General features: G+C 48.9%; 5 protein-coding genes across 5 annotated transcripts; 4 read left to right on the top strand and 1 right to left on the bottom strand.

The window, feature by feature from the left end:
• Positions 1 to 756: 756 nt before the first annotated feature.
• On the top strand, positions 757 to 2,012 carry FIESC28_04386 (uncharacterized protein; the record flags this gene model as incomplete). Its single annotated transcript, XM_031158533.1, has 2 exons — positions 757 to 1,190; positions 1,256 to 2,012. The coding sequence occupies 2 exons, from the start codon at positions 757 to 759 to the stop codon at positions 2,010 to 2,012; spliced, it is 1,191 nt and encodes a 396-aa protein (XP_031017370.1).
• A 368-nt stretch (positions 2,013 to 2,380) lies between these two features.
• Positions 2,381 to 3,631, bottom strand: FIESC28_04387 (uncharacterized protein; the record flags this gene model as incomplete). Its single annotated transcript, XM_031158534.1, has 2 exons — positions 2,381 to 3,425; positions 3,486 to 3,631. The coding sequence occupies 2 exons, from the start codon at positions 3,629 to 3,631 to the stop codon at positions 2,381 to 2,383; spliced, it is 1,191 nt and encodes a 396-aa protein (XP_031017371.1).
• Positions 3,632 to 4,042: 411 nt separating this feature from the next.
• FIESC28_04388 (uncharacterized protein) lies at positions 4,043 to 5,515 on the top strand (the record flags this gene model as incomplete). Its single annotated transcript, XM_031158535.1, has 2 exons — positions 4,043 to 4,092; positions 4,147 to 5,515. The coding sequence occupies 2 exons, from the start codon at positions 4,043 to 4,045 to the stop codon at positions 5,513 to 5,515; spliced, it is 1,419 nt and encodes a 472-aa protein (XP_031017372.1).
• A 2,483-nt stretch (positions 5,516 to 7,998) lies between these two features.
• Positions 7,999 to 9,131, top strand: FIESC28_04389 (uncharacterized protein; the record flags this gene model as incomplete). The annotated part of the gene is made up of 3 exons (XM_031158536.1): positions 7,999 to 8,035; positions 8,138 to 8,813; positions 8,867 to 9,131. The coding sequence occupies 3 exons, from the start codon at positions 7,999 to 8,001 to the stop codon at positions 9,129 to 9,131; spliced, it is 978 nt and encodes a 325-aa protein (XP_031017373.1).
• An 8,594-nt stretch (positions 9,132 to 17,725) lies between these two features.
• FIESC28_04390 (uncharacterized protein) lies at positions 17,726 to 18,877 on the top strand (the record flags this gene model as incomplete). Its single annotated transcript, XM_031158537.1, has 1 exon — positions 17,726 to 18,877. One exon carries the CDS (start codon positions 17,726 to 17,728, stop codon positions 18,875 to 18,877), a length of 1,152 nt encoding a protein of 383 aa, XP_031017374.1.
• Positions 18,878 to 20,224: the final 1,347 nt, after the last annotated feature.

The raw sequence follows: 20,224 nt of genomic DNA on the forward strand, positions 1-20,224 counted from the left end.
AAAAAAAAAAAAAAAAAAAGTTCGAGCTCTTGTGCTGTGTTTGACTGCGCGCTCCAAAATGTGGCATTCAGCATACAGAGTTCTTCTTTCCCGTCATCAAGAGGATCATCGTTCCTGCTCTTGTAAGTCAAAGTGTGCCTCCAGTCTTGCAATGGAGTCAAGCACATTCTCTCCGAACCTATCAGCTTACAAGAATTGATTCATCGCAAGTCCCTTCTAAGCTAGCTTCCCCGTTTGTGCCTTCCCCAGCACCGCTACTGTACAAGTCTCATCGCCCACTCTTTGCCCCCCATCTCATCCCCTTCCACTGGACTCCTCCTCGTGGTTGCCATCGCTGCTCCCTTGCTCTGGCCTGCTTCTGCTCTTGCTCCTGCTCTTGTTCTTGTGCCTGTGTCGTCAATACCCATAGACCGCCTCCACTTTCGGCTTCAACACAACCTAAGCCATCCCATCCATCAATAACAAACTCTCCCACCCCCCTTCAATTATCATTCCCTCGACATCTCTCCTCCTTCATTCTTCCATCTTTAATCCATACCCATACCCATATCCATGCCCATAAACACATCATCGGTGTTCTCGCTAGATTGATATAGTAGACCCTTGGCGATCTCTCTGATCCGTTTCAACACTTGAGGTTACAACTGCTAGCGACGTCCCGGTGACCATTCTACGAAAGTCGATAAAGTCTAGATAGACCCGACTTCTTCTCTTCCATTCTTAATCCTCGTCTTATTTCAACACAACATAATCGCCATGCCTTACAATACGCGCCGCAAGTCGCTTTCGTTACCCAGTCTCGGCATTCACGTCCCAATGACACAAGCTGCTCGTGCTGCTGCCGCAGCCTCCAAGAGCGCCTCAAGATCGTCTTCGTCGTCTTCACCCAGTGCTGCCTCATCCGCCTTGTCATCACCCTCATCGGGTTCTGAGGCCCGCGAAGCGCATCCCAGCAAACGTCAGAAGCGATCGCATTCCGACGACATTGCCATTGAGCAGACACCACCTCCTTCACCAACACTAGATTCGAGCCTTGATTTGGATACAGCCAAGGCCAATATTGATTTCGAGGCGATCCGCGACGACATCGTCGAGGCCGTCATTGTTCAATTGCAATCTACTGGAAACCGTCCTCATCTGGTCAAAGAGCTTGCTACCGTTTTGGCCCAACGTCTTACCTCTGTGCAACAGTAAGTTTTGAGACACCATTCCCCTCAACCCCTCAGCCTTCCGTGCGCTAACATTCCGATCCCAGTTCTGCCAACCCTTGCGCCATCATCTCTTCCCGGTTGGCTTCATATGCTAAGCGAACATGCTGGACCGCCCAAAAACCGTGCCCTCTCGCCAAAGAACTCGAGAGCGTCCACCCTCGGAGGACCTACTACTTTCTCACCACTTGCCCTCGTCAACCCATCCCTGAACCTAGCTCCGCTGTGCCCTCTCTTTCCGCCCTTGACACACCTTCCGTATCGCTGACGGACGATTCTGGCTCTGATGATGTCGAAGCTCGCAGGCGCGAGCTCAGTCCCTCGCCCGAGGTCGATCTCTCGGACCATGGATTTGAGGAAGGTGACGATGAAGTCATGATGCCTGCTACCCCCATCGGCTCTCTTCCTTCTCATCATCGTTTTGTACCAAACCGTCGCAACAGTCGTCATAACTCACCGCCTCTGGAAAAAGACGAGCGGGAGTTTACACAAACGGCCGATTTCTTGCAGAAACGCAAGTTTGCCGAGGACACCCCTGCTGCTGAGACCGCCGATCGCACCACTCACACTTCCGAGTATGGATACCGCGACGACTTTTGGTTCGGTGACCACCGCATCTTCACTTCAAGTGCCTTGCTTACCAGCCCCGCGGTCAAGCCTAGCTCCATGTCAAACATGACATCAGGTCCCCGAAAAGAAGATGATGGTGAAAGCTGGTTGAAATTCAGCAAGCTTATGGAATGGGACCAAGGTGCTGAGAGCATTGAGATTGATGAGCTTGATTGCCTGCTTGACACATGTTGAGCGATCATGGCTTCCTCAGCGGATGCAAACGATCGGGGATGAATGAGATGATAATTCCGCCATGTCTGCGACGACGGATAACGACATACTTACATATTAATTGCATGGAGAGGCGCCTGTTGAGGTATTTGTACATTTAGAACAGTCTGGTGTTTTGGTTGATTGGGTTTGGGATACCAGGAAAAGGGATCATAGCATCCCCATGGTTTTGATTTATTCGGCGCAAAAAACGGATGCGCATATCGGGTTTCTAAAAATGCAATGCCGCACATATTGCTTTCAGCTTTGAATATTGTACATAATCTCATATTCTACAAACCCTTCTCACTCTCTTCATACTGGTTTTTCAAATTAACGCGTGATATTTGTTATGAGGTTTTGTCGTTGACTCGCAGTTCGATCCAAACCAAGGTGCCCATTTGGAGAATGTTGGGTCGTTCGACCTTGATGATTTCAAGGCCTGGTGTTTTGCTCGCTGCCTGTTCGACGAGGTCCTCGATGTCGCGATTCCACCAACAGCCGTACTTTTCAAAATGTTTGCCTGCATTTCGATCGAGAAGGCCGTTGACGATTCCATACCAGCCTTTACCGTGCTCAAGGAGGATGATGCGACCCGAGCCTGGCTTAACGACCTTGGCCAGGTTGTTGACGACAGCAACAGGATCAGAGACGGAACATAGACCAAATGTCTGGATGACTGTATCGTATTTCGTGGTCGCAGGGCTCGCGGGCCCGGGAATCGGATGGTGTGCATCGGAATGAATCAGTCGGAGTTGATCGTTGAGGTAGGACAGTTGCCCACCAGTATGGTCAGCCATAGTCGATGCGCGGACGATGGGAGCGGACGACTCCATGGGGGGAACGGTCTTGACAAGGCGTTTTCGAGCTACATCCAGCATATCGACCGAGATATCGAGACCAGTGAATGACAAGACCCCTCGAGGGATCTTACCGCCGACTTTGCTGAGTTTACCCTCCACGCGCTTGTTAAGTGGCTCCCAGTTGAAGTATTCCAAGTTACGACCAGTGCCCATAGCCAGCTCCAGTACATGCCCGTCCGCGTGCTCTGCTATACGCTTTCGTAGCTTCGTGATACCCATCCACCATTCGGGAAGAGTGAGCTCCTTATCGAATTGCTCTGCATTATCGCCATCGAGGGCTGGTGGTCGGCCGGTCGGGGTAGAGTGTTCGCATGCGCCGCTGCAAGGTGTCGCTTTGAAGGATGCGGCAGCTGTACCGAATATGTAGAAACCGAGTGCGCCAGCGAGTAGAGCTGCTCCTGTCAGAGGAAGCCATGTTGCACGCCAGAGATCGAGGAGGGTTTCGGCTTGTTTGGGAGCTGTCGAGGATGTAGAGGACGAGGATGAGGATGAGGTCGGAGAAGCTTTTGTAAGATGTTGAGGTCGAGGTTGACTGGACGTGGCGTATTAGTATGCTCGCTTTGGAATATCGCATATGTATCAGAAGCTGTACGGTTTGTATGTCTTCGAGACCTTTGGTGGGGGTCGAGATGCTGGTTGTGTCTTGATATGAGGGCGGGGAGTTCGAGGTGTAGAGCTCGCAAAACGGCATTGGGTGCGGAAGGCTCTCATCGTGAGGCCTCGGGCAGGGTCGATCATGACGACGGTATTTCCATGGATATTGTAATGGTGTGTACTATGTGAGGCGTTGGGCGGGAATTTGAAGCTGTCTTGATGAGGTTTTACATGTGGAAGTGAATGGAAAATACGTTTACAGGCAGGGTTTCGTTTCGTGGAGCGGGTCTGATCCATTAGGCAGGTGGGTCCGATCTCTGGGGGAGCATTCATCATATCGCGGAGCGAGCGTTGACGGTTAATAGATAGCTTAGGACTTACAACATCTACATTTGACTGACTAGGTCCTGTCGATTAACTGACACATAGGATCTGAAGAGTGTCTCACAAACAACTAGTCCTTATTTGAGATCTATTCTCTACAAAAAAGAGATGGCTACACAAAATGACCTTCAGGAGCTCATACGCCTACTCACGGCGCGTAAAGTGTCCATGATGGCAGCAATGGGTCAAGTAAAAGCCCTTCAATCAAAGAATCTTAGAAGGTAATGTTCATTTAAACTCCCATACTCCTTCCTAGACTAATGTGTATGTAACAGCATTGCTCAAATTGCTGAAGCCCCTTTGACTACAATCGAGGAAGCCCTTGGCGATGCTAAGACGGCAAAGAGTCTACACACCGCGTGCAAGAGCCACGAAAAGAAGAGTGGTACCAAGCGTGCAGCAGAAGATGGATCTGCTACTACCACTGAGGCAAAGAAACCAAAAATTGAAGCCCATCGACGAGATCTGGATTACAGTGCAATGTCTGGAGATGATCTTGAAGCAGCACTGGAGTTACCCCTCGAGGAAGACGAGGACATTATTCGCAACACCACCGTCATCACAAACAGAGCACCATTATTCTTGGCGTTTGCCGTCGAATTATTGAGATTCACCATGCCGGAACAGCCTCCGAGTAGTCGGCTGAGCCTCGCCCAAGCGGTCGTGAGCGCTAATTCACGAACAAAAGCTGTAAGTATAGGTATTGAAAAAACTCCTCCAGGTGGCCAAGAAAAAGCCCCCGAGGGACAACCAAAGATTACAATTATGAACCGTGCCGTTCCGGTTCTCAAACGAAGCGGATACACCTGGTCAGGTTCTTCTCAACCTACGTCGTCCACCGCTTCCTCAGCAACCCTTCGAGGCAGTCAACCGAACCCGAAAGGCTGGACCGCAAGTCAAAAGTTGTCTTCGAGAGGGTCTGTGTTCATAGCCCATGCGACACCTATAAGCTCACCTTCTACACGCGGAACAGTCTTCAAATCTTTGATGGCGGAGAAACCAGAACTTGAGACTGCAACACACAACGCCTGGGCTATCCGAACCAGCTATGGAAACTCGCCTCTCAAGCAAGAAGCTTCTTTTGATGATGGTGAATCGGGATGTGGAAACTTTTTGCTTCAACAACTACGTGATCTTGATATCAGCAACACGCTTGTTGTGCTTACGAGATGGTATGGTGGTGTCATGCTCGGCCCGGATCGCTGGAGACTCATGAGAGAATGTCTCAACGACGCTCTATCATCGCAGAAGCGTACATCTAGTCTTAACGGCGAACCTGTCTGGGCTCTTGATCTAGAAGACAAGAACCCATCAACTTCGACCGTGGGTATGCCAATCCACCGACCAGAAGGCGCACGAAACTATATACTACGAGCTTTTGCGCCGGTTGAAGATAGCGGGAAGAAGACAGTTACAGCAGCAAATGAAGAGAAACATGAGAATCTAGGCCGTGTTCTTGGTGCATTACGACTCCTGTTTGCAAGCTGGGCCAGTACTCTGGGCCACGATGAGTTAGACAAGCGAGCGTGGACTTGGTATATCAATCTTCGGCCAGATGTCGATGCTGGCCCTGCAGGGTGGGGAGCCAAGGGGACTTTGAATCTGGGAAAGATATTAGATTTGAGGAGGAAAGAGAGTACATGACGTGCGTGTGCTTTGGTCAGGTAAAGACAAAACTCTCGGAAGGATGCAAGGAACTTCTACCTCAGAAACTCGGTCAATTGGCTCTCTTGAGTGAGGCCATAGTTCATTATTCTGAAACATCAATAAATGAATGAGTGTAATACAAGAGGAGGGGGAGCGGATGACAAACATGCAGTTCACTTTTGGGTTGCTCCAGAGATACGAGATACGACAAACTTCATGTAGAGGCGATATGTCAAACATGGCTAGATTGTTGAGTGTATACATGTCGTAGTTAGGAATCATAAATTGAACAACGACTTGATATACAGGACCCCTTGTTTGTGTCGAGTCAAAGCTACTCGGTAACTCCTTCAAATACCACGGTGATATTACAGAATCGTCTTAGATGAAATACCAGGTGCTGGGTATGGGTAGTTCACCACAGTACGTAGATTTATATCGACCTTAAGTACAACCCGGATAGATACTAAGTTAACAATCACGCCAATGGCCATGAGTTCGGGTTCGGATGGAGAGACGCTGTCCGAACCTTGATAATATATATGCATCGAGGTTCAGCCTGTCTACAGCTCCGTATCTGAAGTACACGAAATTAAGCTTTGGGACCACCGAAAGCAGAGTGATTTGGATCCAATAAGAAGTCCATCCACAGACTCGGCTCTTTACAGTTTATATCTGAGCATAAACGTACCGGATGTTTGGTGACAGTTGGCGTATTTGCATTTCTTTGACCAAGCAACATGGACTGAATACGCCAAATTGCGGACCCGCCGCTGACAAACCTCTCCTTCAAGTAATGAACGAAGAACAGCCTGGTTTGACATTCATTTTCACTATAGATTAACCTGAGGAATTCTTTAGTCGACGAGTGTGAAAAGGAGAATGATAGCTATAGCTTACCGAGCTGGAGTGTATAGGCTCTGAAGCAAAACCTTCTTCCATCAAACAATTCATCAAGGCGCAGTGGCAGAGTGGTCTAATGCGATAGACTAGAAATCTATTCTCTTCGGAGGCGTCTGTTCGAATCAGGCCTGCGTCGAATTCACTTTTTGCATCCTCGTTGCTCCTCATACAGTCAAGTAGTATGTATGTGTGGTCAATGCCAGTTGGTTCGCCTATCTTCTTTTGCCAGTTACAGAAGTTGGTTCACTGTGACTTGTACTCTGTCAGTTGACATTAAATGTTGCTGGGTGGATATATTCATGTCTGATCAATTGACTTTGACGAAGCAGAGCAGTATAAGTCAAAGCGTCTTAATCGTGTCTCTCCTCAAAAACAAGAAATTGTTTGCTGCCCTATCTATACATGTCAAAACCAGGTTTATGATCATTCCGAAGAATGTATTTCTTTGAACTACCCCGAGACAAAGAAACGCGACCAAGACGCGTACAGTAGCGTAGTTAAGCTTCATAGTGCCCGTCTCCCCGAGACCTAAAGAAGCAAGAGGTGTTCGCAGATTTAATTGAGGTTTAGCTGATTCTCACCAATGGACAGCCAGAACTTCAGTGTTAAGCAGATTGAGCTAAAAGAACCGAGGCGCCATTGGATGGCTGTTACCTGCAGACCTGATCGCTACAGGGGGGTCGTTCTGGAGATTTACTGATGCTGACCACTAACACGAACCAGTCCGTGGGACCTGACTGATAGTAGCCGGAACCGCGCCAACAAACCAAACAAATACGGCCTGCCCAATCTCGTCCAAAAGTAAACATTGGATATCGGACTGCACCTGGTAATCTCCATTCGTCCATCGCAAGCCAGGAACATCGGCACTGCCATCTGCGCAACGCCCGCCACAAAGCCAAAGCCATCCATACGAGACAACTGCTATCAACATCACCGTCTTCGAACTTGTCCTCTCTCTCTCGCTCTCTCACTTTCTCACTTTCTCTTCGTATAATACGAAGCCATCCAAAAAGCCCTTGCATTAGCTGGCGTCAAGTTTTCTTTGTTCTGTTTCATCTTCTTTGCGCTGTTCTGTTCTGCTCTATTCTGATTTATAGACCTGAGCGTTTTCGTACTGGACTTGGACCCTTTTTCTTTCTTCTGCCTCCCCCGCCATTCTTCTTCCTCTTCTCCCCCACCATCGGCGGAACCTCTTTTTCTTTGGTCACCGACAAGCAAAGATAGTCTCAACTCCAAGACATTTTCCTCTTTGCTGCCCGAGCAACTCGAGCCTGGCTCCTTTCCCGAAGTTTCACGATTGATGATCGCATAACGAGACGAGACAAGACAAAGACAAGATACGAGACAAGATACCCACTGCGCAATCTCGATTCCTGCTTGACGTCCGGTGACTTGCATCACCGCAACTTAAAACCCTAGAGCTCTGCTTTACAGCTGCAGCTACAGCTACCACTATCCACGCCGCCGACGCAGTGTCTCTCGCTTAGATACTCTCAGGACGACTCGCGCATTTCGCCCTTTCTTCAACTCGACCATCGATTTGCGATAGCTTCTTTGAAACGCATTGACGAACCATGGAGAATTATCAGAAGCTGGAGAAGATTGGTGAAGGTACGTGTGCTTTTCCATTCTAAGCCGCACCCTGAAGCTTTTACGGATCACCAGCTCTTTTCTTCTTCTTTTCTGTCAGTCTATTATTCTGACGTTTTTCAGGTACCTACGGTGTCGTCTACAAAGCTCGAGACCTCACCAATGGCGGCCGAATTGTCGCCCTGAAGAAAATCCGCCTCGAAGCTGAAGATGAAGGCGTTCCAAGCACCGCCATTCGCGAAATCTCTCTCCTCAAGGAAATGCGGGATCCCAACATTGTCCGCCTATTCAACATTGTTCATGCCGATGGTCACAAGCTGTACCTCGTTTTCGAGTTTCTCGATCTAGATCTCAAGAAGTACATGGAGTCTCTCCCCGTTAGCGACGGTGGTCGAGGCAAGGCCTTACCAGATGGTTCATCGCCGTACTTGCAGCACCTAGGCCTCGGCGACATGGTTGTTCGCAAATTCATGTACCAACTCTGTGACGGTGTGAAGTACTGCCACTCCCACCGCGTCCTCCACCGTGATCTCAAGCCCCAGAATCTCCTAATTGACAAGGAAGGTAACCTGAAGCTCGCTGATTTCGGACTTGCCCGAGCTTTTGGTGTGCCTCTGCGCACATACACTCACGAAGTCGTTACTCTGTGGTACCGAGCCCCTGAAATTCTCCTGGGAGGCCGTCAATACTCGACTGGTGTCGATATGTGGTCCGTTGGCTGTATTTTTGCTGAAATGTGCACGCGGAAGCCTCTTTTCCCTGGTGACTCGGAAATTGACGAGATATTCAAGATCTTCCGGTAAGGGATGTGTGCATACAAGATTTGTTCCAAGGCAACTGACAATTTCCTAGCACTCTCGGTACGCCCTCTGAAGAGGGCTGGCCAGGTGTTACATCTTACCCAGACTTTAAGGCATCCTTCCCCAAGTGGCAACGCAACTACAGCAATCCTCTGTGCAGCAACCTTGACGAACACGGTCTCGAATTGCTTGAGATGATGTTAGTCTACGACCCTGCAGGGCGTATCTCGGCCAAGGGAGCCTTCAATCACCCTTACTTCGAACCGCTTCTGGCACAGGAGCAGGCATCTGCTCAGGCGAATGGCTATTATCACTAGGTGGGATACGGAGCTCCATATCAGATGATGCAGATGCAAATGCACTAGACTTGCCCCGCCGGCGGGCTAGTCAGGCAGTGGAAGCAGTAATAGCTTTCAGGAATCCTTTGACTGATCAATGCTAAAGGGGAGGTACGGACACGATAATGACAGTCGTCGAGTTTCCAGTTGACTCCGTGCCGTTGGATGCCTCTTGGCTCGGACTACGCTTCGATTGGCCTTGGTAAACTTAACCTTACAACTTGCTAGACGATTCCCAATAATCGCACCAGGCATTCTGGCCAACATGACTGGCGAGTTGTGCTATGGGGTCGAAAGTTGTTGGGCCTAGTCAGCTAACGGGGGCGGTGATGTGGATTCGATATGACAGAGAACGGGGATAGAATCAACAAGCAATTGCCTGTCTTTTAAGGCGTTTGGGATGGCAAAGAGAGGACACGCTAAGGCAGGTTCCCAGGAAGGGTGGCTAATCTTCATTCGTATGGCTTTGAATTTGAATGTGCTTTGTAGACGGTAGGACTCAGCGTGCGGTTTGATATCCGGTGTGTATTACAAGGCAGGACAATTGATTAAATCTTCTACGTATGACAATGGCCATTGTGTCTCGCCCTTCTCACTAATTTGTGATCGTGGAGCTGTGTTGTAAGACCAACTGCATATGGGGTAGGTATGGGATGAATGGCCAGCATCGGTTACATAGTGACAATTCACATGAAGCTGGGCGATTGTTGAGAAAGGAAATGGCCGGCCAGATCCTACGACCTACCACGACACAGCCTCTCGGATGGGGTTTGAGATGTTTACCGAAGACCCGGGACGAACCAGGCCGGATGATCAGGACCAGCCAGTCGTATCGACCGTAAAGGATTGTGCGTGTCGCCTTCGTAACCAACAACTTGTTGGTCTCGATCATCTTGGCATGATTGCACTGCCACGAAGAAGATAGAAAGGACAGTTCTCGTAGTGAATACTAAACGGCGTCTAGTAGTGTCGAAATAGAGCATATAGACGCCCGTAACTAATATGGATCGCCCAGACCGCGGCTCCATCTAAACAACCGCCAGTACTACAGTACAAATCTATTCCGGTAACTACTCTATTCTTGTCAGGTCCGGTAAGGTCCATGTCCTGCTTGGTTCGTTAGGCGCCTGGTAATGACAGCGAGCCAGGGTCTGTTATGAAACGCGGCGCTTAGAGGAGCATGGTAAGCGCTCTCATCTGGGGTGCAGGGTAGATGATGGAGTACTGAGTTTCATCTGTAGTGAAAGGCGTGTCAATCATTTTTGAAACGTCTGAGGCGAACGTTGAAACTGTGTTATCTTTCTTGGTATTGTTTTTCATGCATCACAGAGTATTGGTTACGTTTGCCTGTTGGTTTTGCGCCGATATTGGGAGGCATCCAAGAGAAGAAAATTGATAGCCGAGAGGCAACACAGTCACGATGAACACCATTGTAACGAAAGCCCTGTAAACTAACTCCACAAACAAAGCATCGCGAGAACCGTTGAGCTATGTCATTCATCATGCATCAAACTTAAAGACCCCTACAATGCTGAGTTATCATGCTGTTCAGGCGATCATGAGCGGCAGTGCACAGCTCGACCGGGGTTTGAGAGCGGGAAGCGCCAATCCCGCGGCTTCAACCGAGGTTCTGGATGAAAAGTGGAGACTTGGAGCAGAGGCAGCCCGGGACTCGGGTGGGGCTCGCCCGGACCGACCGATCGACCGGAGCGGAAGAAGAAAGCATCGGACGCAACCACGGAGGATCCCAAATAAAGATAGACATAGACATAGACAAGGGTAAATACTATATTTCAGTTAACTGATGGTTAAAAGTAGATCCAGCAGGGAAAATACGAGTCGATGGTAGGGATTCTAAGGATAACCCACCCAACACGAACACTGTAGATTCACTCAACTGCCAACTGCAAGGATACTGCGGGTTTGCATTAAATGTTCTACACCGCAATATACCACCAAGAGTCACCCATTGGGCTCTTTCTGTATTGCCTCCCGATCACGGCCCCAATCCAAGGCATTAGTTTACGATTTAGTTAACGTGTTCCCCGCATCGTCACAAGCTGGGTAGTTTGATGTTGGGCATGAGGCTAGGACCAACCCAACCACGCGGACATGCTGGCCAAGGCCAAGGTCATGAGATGTTCCACTCTTTGCAGCCACTTCTTTGCTATTGCTGGGAAAGATCCTTGAATTCAGGAATGGCAATGTTTTGATCCTTGAACTCACTCATGATAGGTTCAGGATCAAGTGATGACCACGACAGTCCTGCTTTTGTTGTGCTGTAAAGTTTTGCTCTGTTCTGTACAGTATCGTGTCGTCCTGTCTTGTATCGTATTCAGCTGGTTGAGGTTAGTGGATACATGAGCTGTACGCATGAGTGTGAGTGGAGGACATGTCACGAACTAGCCTACCAACTCCTCGTGTCTACTTAGCTAAACTCAAGATCTAGACAAAAACCAGGAGAATACTAGCAACTGTGGACTTGGGACCGCTGCGAATAGCTGCATATACCGAAACCAGCCAAAGGTTAGACCGTTTGACTTGAGGTTAAGTGACTGCAGGCTCCGAAAGCGGTCGGACCAGTACGTGTCGGCGTCGCCACATGCCTCTTCCGGTGCTTGAGCCACACTTGCTCTGCGTAAACAGTGACAGCGAATGCATCAGCCACATCTCGAAAGCAAAAACTCAAACTCTTTTGCAGGGGAGAACGAGTCAGAGCCACGCGTTGGGTGGGAGGGCCTTTGACATGCAGGCGTCAGGGATGTGCATGCAGGGCTGACCAATAAGAGGACTAGTTACCGAAGAGATCTTGGGGGCGTGCGACTCGATGGCTTCGTGCAGGTGCGCTACTGGCTTAGCTGGCTCAGGGGTCAGTGGCCAGGGGTCAGGATCAGGGGCTAAGGACCTTCAGCAGCAGAGAGTTGGTTGTTGACTATCGTGAGAGGATGGATGGATGAATGACTCTACGTGTGCTGTCAGTGGTTGACCTTGATTCATGCTATGCCTCCGACCAAGATTGACCCAACGCCTCCAACAGTCGGTGAAGCAGAGTTTTACAACCAGAGAAGTCATGTTGAACAATGTGGTGATATTGACCTGTCACTTGAGTTGAAGTCTTGGAGATAGAGCCATAAAGTCAATCAGTCCACTTGCTGCAACAGATCTCGCGATATACTCAGATGATCACCACGTCTTCGATCGTGGATGCCCTCATGGCAAATGCGACCAGAAATGCATTCAGCAGACTAACTCTTCTCGGCCTGCTGAGAGTTGATAGCCAAGTCGAGATTTGCTTCTTGCTGTTTAATGGCGATGTGCACTATAGATCACTGTAAGGCTCCTGTGATGAAGATCCTAGTTGAGCTTGACTTCGAAATCGTGAATAGAGATCTCCAGGGCAGGACTGGATTGAACAGGACAAGGGGTGGGGTGGTCTATCAGTGCAGGGGCCATTCGACTGGTATGCAGATGCCAACCATTTGATGACCTCTTTCTTGTTTGAATGGACGTTTTTGTTAGTAGAGCAGCTGTATAAGGTTTCGTACCTATTTGCTGTTGATCGGTTGCCCTGAACAAGTCTATCGATTGGGTTTTGCTCCTCTATCCAGGGCAGGAGAAGAAGAGGAGATGAGATAAGGTACGGTGCTGTATCAGCTGGGCTTGCCTCCCTCGCGTGAGGTTCAACGGGAACCATTGGCGGTGATGCCCACCCTTTTACAGGCGCATTCCTCGAAAGGGCTGCTCCCGAGTTGAGCTAGTGGCGTCTGTCGACACACGAGATGCAGCTCATTGCGGTGCAGGGGGAGTCTTTTAGTGTCTGACAGGGGACAGAGAGTCCCAGAGAGGCAGTAACTGGACGGAACTATCTGTATGGACTGAGACATGATGGCAGCATGATTACCTTTGTGTTTGATCCTCACGGACAATCACAATGGGCCAAGGGATGAAACGGTCAATTGCCGTTCAGTTCAGTTGATGGCTGATAGCGTCAGGTGAAGGAGGTTGGTGATTGATCTACTTCATCACCAGCCTGCACCAACAACTGTAAGGGATGAAATATGATCTGCAGTTTGTTAACGGTGGTTATTCTCCTTTTCCTTTGCATTACCCCGCAGTCTGTGTTGAAGACAGTCGAGGCTCGGAATGCAGAGGACGAGATGAGTCTATAGCGGACTGGCCGCTGTAGGTTGATGGATCCCTCATGACCCATGGATCCGTGCCAAGACCAAGTTTATCAAGCATTGCATGCACTGCTGTATCTAGCCGTTTGGATATCTTTTTTTTTTTCTTTCTCGAGTCCAATGTCGTCTTGGCAAACATGCCTGTCATCACCGTGGCTGATGTTCCGAACGCCATCGGCCTTTCGATGAAGCCATCGTCAAGGGGAAGATCAGCAAGAAAAAGCAACGGTCAGTGATGGGATTTGGACAGGAATGTGATTCACTGGACGGTCAACAACAGATGGTACCTTAGTAAGTGCACAGTCAGTACTACTCTTAACGCCTCGTCCGCTTTCCGTCTTGTCTAGGCTCTGGACCTGAACCAAGAGCTCGGTTCTACAACGAGGCGCCACGGTTAGGAAGTTAATTGGAATTATCGCGGACAGCATAGCAAACAAGTTGAAAATGGTCTGACAGTAAATTTCGACCATCTATCCATCAACACACAGACCAGTTCCGAAAACGTGGACGCATTGGCCTTCTTTACCAATGAAGGCGTTAAAATCACGATCCTCGGTATTTTCAAGGCACGAGGTGGTGGTCCGTTCCAGGCTGCTGGGATCATTAGTAGTGAAGTAAGGAAATATACCGGGCTGACAGAAGCGGTGATGGGGAAAAGAAAAATGCGCTGGCGTTTGTGTTTGTGTTTCCGCTGGCTTCGCTTCTTCAGGACGATGGGGGCCATAATTCATGGAGATATCGGGTAACTGTGTCGCAGGCCAGCTCGTCTTGGCAGTCTCACAATTTTTGCTTTTCTGCAGGGGCTTTTTGTTTCTTGAAAGCATCTGCCTTTTGTGGCTTGTAAACCTCTTTCTTAATTGATAGAGTCTTGAAACGAATCATGCTAGCCAGTGCAGTGAGTTTTGGTGTTGTCCAACTCACAGACTTTGGTTGATGGGTAATGGATGTATTGAATTTCACCTAATGCAGGGTCTGGGAGCCTATTACTGAGCTTAGCCAGGGGAGGCAGGTACACACAGAACAGCCACAGTTATAGGCCAGGTACAGACTTTACGAAGTCGTCTATACTGCAGGCCTCTGGGGTTTGTAGGTGAAACGGCTGTACCATTCGAGATGAGAGCGAAATGAAAGTGTCAAACAGTCAATAAATGAGTTCATTAGCCAGTCAATGTTTTTTGTGTTTGTGTCTCGTCTGTACAACTGCTGCACGAGGCGGGACGAGAGAGCCGAAACCGAAACGGCCGTCACGCAAGGTCAACCGCCACTGAGAGGCCTGAGAGAGCGGCCCGTTATGTAGTTAGTAGTTATGGCAGTTTAGTTTGCCGGCATTAGGGCATTGTCTTTTGGGCAGTGCATTGATGTTCATGCTTCCATAGGTACTGCACTCTTATATATGGATGAGCGCTTATTAAGATGAGATGGACATTTTCTGTAACAGTGATGAGGGGTTTCTTACGAGAGAAGAAGGAGAATCAGAAAGTCCCTGTAGATCCCATACTCGTGGTACGCGTACAAAAAGAATGGAGAAATCAATTGTTGAATGCAGGGTCTGTTGATCTTTGTTACTGAAGAAGAGAGGGATCAACCAACTTTGCCTCCCCCTCAGTTGAAATTGTTTCCAGTGGAGGTTAGAGGCTTTAGAGGGCCTCTAGTGAACTGGCAGCAGCCCCAGTTTCGCTTCAGACAGCCTGGTTTCATGTCAAACGAGTCGACAGCCAATCGCTAGCCTTTCAACCGCCCAGAGGCCTGTTTCGTGTGTTTGAAGACCCCCACAGCCAATCATCGACCCTGTCAATATCTTCCCGAGCGTTTAAAGAGATGCACGATATGCGCGTCTGACTGGTCGAGGAGGAAGTCGTTTCTAAAAACGCTGACAGACAGGCATTAGGCGGTTCCTTTTGGTCCATGGCCTGGAGATGAGCGTGTTGTTTATGCAGCTTGGTTGGTGGTTGAAGGAGGATTTCCCTTGCCATGAGCTTATTATTAGCCATCTATTCGTAGCAAGCGCAGAAGAGACTCGAAGGGATCCATCTACTGTCGTGTCTATGGGAGCAGGATCAGGATCTGCAGCCAATGAATTTGATCATCTCTGATCTTCTGCTGCAATGTCGCCTAAGGACAAGGAAACCTCATAATTCGAGTTTCTTAGTATTAAGAGGGACATCCCATCGCTGTCGTTTCATCCTGTGACTTGTTTATCTACACCATCTTCATCCCGACTCCACTGTTCCTTCCTTCTCCTCACCCTCACCTCTTTTCCTCTCTGTCTTTGGAATTCTTAGGTCGATCTTATTGTTTCTTGTTTGCCACGTTTCGACATCCATTCCCCATCCACCCGCATACCTCTGGCAGGTACAGCATCGGCATCAGCAACATCCCTTTGACAACAATTAATCACGTACTATTGTACGGATACAAACGCAATAGACCGAAGAGACTCTTGACGATTCTCCATCACCATCATCATTAATATCCACTTCGGTGCAGGCCACCAATCTACCAACCCTTCAATACTTTGCGAAGGAGCAAGACTCTCTCCCTTTGTATGCAATCTTAACATTCCAGTTGGATTCAACCCTCACGATAAATCAAGATTCAATATTCCTTCCCTTGTTCAATCAAGCCGGTCTTGATACGAAAAGTTTGGGTTATATAACTCTTGAAGTGTTCAACTGTTTGAATTTGGTTTCTCATCATCAGCATCACAATCAGCATCACAATCATTCATTCAATCATCTTGATCATCATTAATCAATCCGGCCAACTTACGACTCTTCCACTCACGTCACCTTGACCACTTAAAAATAATATCTCATCATTCACTTTCACCACCATTCCGATTGACGGGTCTCTCACGACGCCTCCTCCACGACCCTCAATTTGGACTGTGTTCTCGCCAGTTTAGTCTACACAACGATTAAACTCGAAGCCAACAGGAGAGGAAAGAGAAAAAAAGAAAAAGCTTAAATCGCTTCGACTTTATTTCCGCTCCGATCAATTTCGCTCCTGTAGCAACTGTTCTCGGAAAGGTCAATTCGATCGCTATTCGCCCATCGCCGTGCAATCAAGGCCTCGACCGCCTTATCCCGTGACCGGCAAAGCAAACAGCAAGCACTTATCCGATCTGTTGTACCAAGATTAGATTTGCGGCTACTCGATCTGGACTTGGAAGACACGAAGTATCTTTTATCCTGGTATTTTAATTAATATCAGAAATCAAGTCAAGGCAAAGACAAAGGCTCCCGGAAGCTAGTCTATCCTGCACGCAAACAAAGGAAAGAAGCAGCACAATACGAAATACAATCTCGTTGTTTCGGTAAAAACTGAGACACTCAAACGGACGCAGCACAGCAACGAGACATTTTAATATTTGCTACGCCGCATCTGCAACGCAGCAGTCACTCACTTCACTGTTGAGCTTTCTCTCCGTTCGTCTTCCCTTTATTACGCAGACAGCCACGACCGCTTTGTTCTGCTCTGCTTTTCAGTTTTGCCACCCACACTTGCTCCAATAAACTGTCAACTTTACCTTGCCCGTGGCATCTGCCTTTACTTGGCTAGTTACAGGACCTGCTGGAATCGATCTAAGCTCAAGGCATCCAACCAAAACGTTTATCCTCCGGCCAGACCGCTCTCCAATTCAACTCAGCTGCTCCAGTACTGTATCTACCTACGGTTTCTTCCTCTGCAGTATCGACACTACACTACACTACACTAGGTGGACCTGACCTAGTCTCGAGGCATCTCCGTTCCCCTGCAAGAACCCAGTGAGTGACCCCCTCCCCCTCTCCACCCCCTACCCCCTGCACGCACCCGACAGCCAGCCAAGCCCAGCCCGCTTGTGGCACTGGAGGACTCACTGAAAGTGAACCCCTGTCCACCTCAACCTCAGTGAGCGACGCGGCGCTCAGCCTCTACATGACACGCCCCATCCACCCCCAAAAACGTCACCTTTAGCTTCCTGTACTTACGAAGCCAGTTAGTCCCAGTCGGCCTAGTTTAGGGTCCCGTCCCAACCTTTAGGTCCCTCACCTCAGTACCTCACATGAGCCGTTCTGTCTCTTGATTGATATATCAAGCACTACGTCGCCTCACCCCTGGCTGGCTTCCTTTTCCAGTCACACTCACTCAAGATATTAATCACCTGCTTTCGCTTTCGCTTTTGGCTTTGCTCTGCATTTCGTATTTCGCAGTTGCTTTTGCATCAAAGGTCAAGGCCTACCAATCCTTCTTGATTTGGTCAGCTATATCTGAGCCAACCCAACCTTTCTCACCCCACCCTTCACTTACACACGGTCCCCCTTCCTGTGTATCTCTCTATCTATATACTCTCTACATCCTCCAATCCTACTCACCTCCACCTCAGCCTTCTCTCTCCCACACACATTCACAATGGCCTCTACATCATCACTACGATACCTTACCATGGAGGAGCTCAACAAGACTGCCCTGGACCAATTCGTCTACCAGCCTGTCGGCCGCGATATGATCGCATACCTCGCCCAAGCCGCCCACAACGTCATCGCCTGCGATTCAACTCTCATGCCTCCCGCTCCTGCCGATGCTCGTCACAACATCCCAACTCCTCCCCGGAGCCCGGAGCCCCGCACTGTCCGATCCGAAGATGGCGCCCTTCCTACTCTTGAGGAGTTCATTACTCAGCTTGTCGTCTCTTCCAACGTTCAGGTTCCTACTCTTATGTCCACACTTGTCTACCTCGGTCGTCTCAAGTCTAAGCTCCAGCCCATGGCCCGCGGTTTGCGATGTACTGCCCACCGCATCTTCCTCGCTGCTCTTATCCTCTCAGCCAAGTACCTTAACGACAGCTCACCCAAGAACAAACACTGGGCCAACTACAGCCACATCACCACCGAGTGCTACAACTTCGGCTTCAGCCGCACAGAAGTTAACCTGATGGAGAAGCAGCTTCTCTTCCTTCTTGAGTGGGATCTTCGCATTACCGAGGAGGACCTTTACCGGGATCTCGACGACTTCCTTGAGCCTCTCCGCCACAAGATTGCCGAGCGACACGCCAGGAAGATGCGACACCGTGAGGAGAAGCGACGACAGAAGGAGGCCTATATCGCTTCCGCTCGATACCCCAGCCCAGCTTCTTCCCGTGGCCACTCCCGCTCTCGAGGATCAACACCCGAGCACTCACGAAACCTCTCTGGAGGATCCACCACTCCTCCTGGTCTCAGCTACAGCAGCTCTTCCAGCTCTTATGCCTCATCTATCTCTTCTGGCCGCGCTTACTCCCAGGCTACTACTCCTCTAGAGCCTTCCGAGCCCGAGCCTTACTACTACGAGTCGCAACAGGGCAGCCTCTACGATTCACCAGTTCAGATCGTCCCCGATGTCGATTACCCCAAGGCGCATATGCCTAGTGGACGCATGCTTCCTTACGAGATCACTGCCGATGAATACCAGCAGTACCAGCACTACCAGGATGCTTCCAAGAAGCAGCAACAACAACAGCAGCAGCAGCGTTCACGACGGGGTATGTGGGGTCGCCTTCTCGGTGGTAGCGTCGCTGTGCGATGAATAGCCACGATCAGGCCTCGCGCGCACGCACGCACTTGATACCTAATGCATAGTCTCGGCGTTCACACGGACCAACGTTTGGCATCACTTCCACTCTGCACTTTTTCGCATGGTAAAAGAAGGGTTTGCAAGGCGTTGATTGGTTGTTTTTCTTTACGTCTGCTTTTCTTTGAGAAAGCCAGATACACAATGGGACGGCTCTAACCGCCCATCATTATTCCCTTTGTTCTATTATCAATATTTCGAATTCACTTGGGTCTCAAGTTTTCCAACGGGAAAACCGGCGTTTTTGGGTTTTGCATGAAAGACAGGAGCCTACCCGGGGATAAGGGGGGCGTGTGCATTACAATTACTGTTACGGGTTGGGTGGTTTCTGGGATCGGCTGGATCGGGCTGGGTTGAATAACGCACTATCAACGTTTTTTGACGGCCTCTACAAAGTTATTACTTTTATGCTCTGGTTGGAATAGGATGGGATGAAACGGCAACAGGAACATGGAGTACACTGCCTCGTATTTGGGACGTGGAGTTTTTAATTGGGAATGATTTTTTGGGTACAAACTTTCAGGCGGTGCATACAAGAACAATAAGACAAGACAGACAAGATACCTTCCATTTTTTACACTATCTTACATTAAACAACTCTTCAATACAAATCGGGCGACATGCCGCGATATGCCTCCAAGAATGCCTTTTCTAGCCTTGTGAATTACAACCATATTCTTACAATTATCAGACTAAGATATCACTAATGTCGAATGAATGCTACTGTAGATCTCACCTGTGTTTAAAAATAAGCCTTATTCACTGCCTGACAGTCGGCCTGGACATGCATTGCAGGGTTATTCCCAGGGCAATTGCCAATTTGGTAGGCTGAGTTGGCTCTACAACCAATCATGTCATCCAATGTACGAAGGGATTGCAAACAGTTTGAATCCTTCGAGGTCGGATTTTGACGAGTCCGACCGTCGGTGTCAGCAGAGGAGACAAAAAAGAAATGGAGAACTTCAAAATTCCGGATGAAGAACCAGGAAGAAGGACGAAAAAAAAGGATACAATGATGAAATAACACATATCTATCTGCAATGACTCAAAATGAGAGCGGAAAACTTGGTAGCAAGGCGGGGCGTGCAAGGACAACGTAGATGGTTGCGTATGCGGGTGGCGGATTGGACGAATGCAAATACGGGGATTTGAGCTTGTTTTATGGAGTTTATTAAAGATGTTTACTTGATACGAGGTCTGTGAGCGCATAAACAGCGTCATGTTTCATTCTCAATTGAAACGTGTTTTATTAAACATTTGCTATCAGTAGAGTATCTGCAGTAGTTGAGAGATATTTTTAGA

This window comes from Fusarium coffeatum, assembly GCF_003316985.1.
Source record: "Fusarium coffeatum strain FIESC_28 chromosome Unknown BRIP53273_contig_89, whole genome shotgun sequence".
Taxonomy (NCBI): domain Eukaryota; kingdom Fungi; phylum Ascomycota; class Sordariomycetes; order Hypocreales; family Nectriaceae; genus Fusarium; species Fusarium coffeatum.